The 2,500-nt window shown below is 40.2% G+C and overlaps 1 protein-coding gene across 1 annotated transcript in view; it reads left to right on the top strand.

Moving 5' to 3' along the window:
- The window catches only part of LOC138058060 (uncharacterized), a 34,121-nt gene that overhangs the window by 22,726 nt on the left and 8,895 nt on the right, over window positions 1-2,500 (top strand). The window contains exon 13 of the mRNA XM_068903956.1: window positions 528-623. Within this exon, the coding sequence (XP_068760057.1) occupies window positions 528-623 (96 nt within the window). The remainder of the gene's footprint in view (window positions 1-527; window positions 624-2,500) is intronic.

Raw genomic sequence — 2,500 nt, 5'->3', positions numbered from 1 at the left:
TGGGGTATCCAAATTAGAATTCATAACTGATAAGTTTGACCTCTCTAAGTTTCACTCGGGGCTCCTTGTTATTTCTGATCATTTTGTCAACACGACATCCTAATGGTAAGACGATGAATCGTACTGCCATTATTCTAGGCTTGATATTTGATGACAGCTGCTTTTCGCGGGAACGGGTATTCTAAGAATAGACTCCTTTGTGACTGTACTGTGGAGCCCACCCATACTATAGCGATATTCACTGTTTATAAACAATTCTCTTGATATTAAAATTTGCAAACCACAGAACAAAAGAGCCCTTTGTTTCGACAGCCAATAAACCTCTGGTTTATAGGTGACGTAACGGTCAGTATCGCTATAAGAGCACGTTTATAAAATTCGCTCTTGTTGCAGACCAGTGAAGTGTATGTGTATGAAATGTCTTCAAGTCCCTCAATTGAGCGAAATTGATTTGAATAATTATAAAACAGTTAATTAGAAGAAGACTCAGGGCGGTCTGCAATACCTCAGCTTACAATTGTTTGCAGCTTGTCTCATTAGTTGCTGAACAGTTGATCGGTAATGAAGAAATCACCGGTTGGAAAATTGCGCTGAAAGAAATCCATGCAGCTCTTAACAAACAGGTGAGATTTGCCAACGAAAGACTAAACTGCAAGGCTCCTAGCTTAGAGGTATTGTTTTGTGGCCTGTATTTGAACAAAGTTACATCATATTGACGAATGATGGAATCGCTTTATTAATAGACCAGTTCACGCTTTTGAGTGCATCATGGGTAATCAGGGCAACATGGGGGGGGGGGGGGGATTCAATAGACATTCAACAAACAAATACTTTAAAGTTCACAACTGAGATGAACTGGACTTGGTATCTATTCTTTGGAATTCCTAAATAAAGGCTGCCGATGGTGATTGCCTGACTTTTCTCAATAATCGAAACAGGGACTCATCTATGTCCTTTTGATTACCCCTTTGCTTTTCCACTCTGTTTTGGTCTCTAAGACCATCCGCAAGACTTGACAGTCTCAAGGAGGTCTCTGTGAGAGGCCATCTGGCTAATCCTGGAAACTCAAGTTGCGTGACAAGTTTTATTGCAGCAAGTGTTATATATGGCGTGACAAGTTTTATATTTTGTCAGGAGCCCATCCTGGAGCGTGCAACTTCCATACAGCGTCTGTGAAACGGCGTTTTCACAAGTAGGTTTATTTTTAGACTAGCCCTTCCCGCGAATTAGGTCAAAAAACAAAGTCAGTTACGGTTCGGTGACGCTATGACGTTGGCTTAATTTCTTGTAATTGGTCATCGGGCTCCTGTGGGAGTCTCATTAGTGGGAAATTCAATCTAAAAATAACCTTACTTGTGAAACCGCCGTTGCACAAGTATAGTTAAGTTGCACGCTCCGGGTGATGGGCTCCTGATTTTGTAGCAAGTTTTATGTATAAGCTAAGATGTTTTATTTAAAGAGCAATAAGTTTTATATATTTAATGATAAGTTTTATATAGGACAAGAAGCATTTTTGATTCAAGCGGCATTCCATATTATCCTGCCGCAGCTTTGAGTGCATATCTTCTGTTATGGAAAATAAAAAAACCCAAAATTTCGTATCATGAATACTTTTTATCGTTTTCAACTTCCACAGAAACCTTTAAATTTCTCTCCATCTTGCCCTGATTACCCATGATGCGCCCAGGAGCGTGAACTCGTCTATTGTCAATTTGTTGAACATTAATCACCAATTATTAAGACTTGTATAGGTCGAATATGAAACATGGTGAAGGTTGGACACACAAGCTCGAGCAATCGTAACGTAAGCAGACTCGTACAGTCTTGCACCTGCTTTCATTACAAAGCTATTCAGAACATTCCCGTATAAGGGCCGAACGCATTAACATGCGCAGGGCCCGAAAAAACCATACAACCGCGCTAGGATTACCGATAGATGCCGAAGTGAAACAGTTTGCCGTAAACACCCTCTCATTTCTTTCAAAATGAGTTAGTGAACTTTTTTTCAGATTATCCTGTTGGAAATACACTTCAAATACACTTCACTGGCTTCCCAACTGCTGGAGAATCCGCTCGAAACGAAGCGAGGGGTCTTGGTGGTATCACATATGATAAAATGCTTCTTGACTGAATTTCGTCTGACCGGAAGGGAAATGTTTGTCTCTCCCACTTGGGCAATATAGCACATATTAATGTCTTTTGTGCTATGAAAAGATACCATGTATATAACAAACGAAATGATTGAAAAGTTTCTTTTTTGTGGGCTACACTGACGAATTGTTGTCGTCGCTGAGACAAGAGTTACCAACACACTTCAAAGTTCAACAGAACGGGGAGCAAAAACTAAACAAGGAAGAAATGCGTGCTTGCGAAAATCCAAACAATAACAAACGAATGGAACTCAAGAAACCTCAATCAAATACTAAAGAATGCACATAATACACCGAATTCACAAATGGCGGCCAACCTGGGTCGAGTTAGCGGCCAAACATGACATCGA

The sequence above is a fragment of the Montipora capricornis genome, chromosome 7, assembly GCF_036669925.1.
Source record: "Montipora capricornis isolate CH-2021 chromosome 7, ASM3666992v2, whole genome shotgun sequence".
Lineage (NCBI taxonomy): Eukaryota > Metazoa > Cnidaria > Anthozoa > Scleractinia > Acroporidae > Montipora > Montipora capricornis.
The sequence above is the reverse complement of the archived record's forward strand: the minus strand, read 5'-3'. Positions and strand labels throughout refer to the sequence as shown.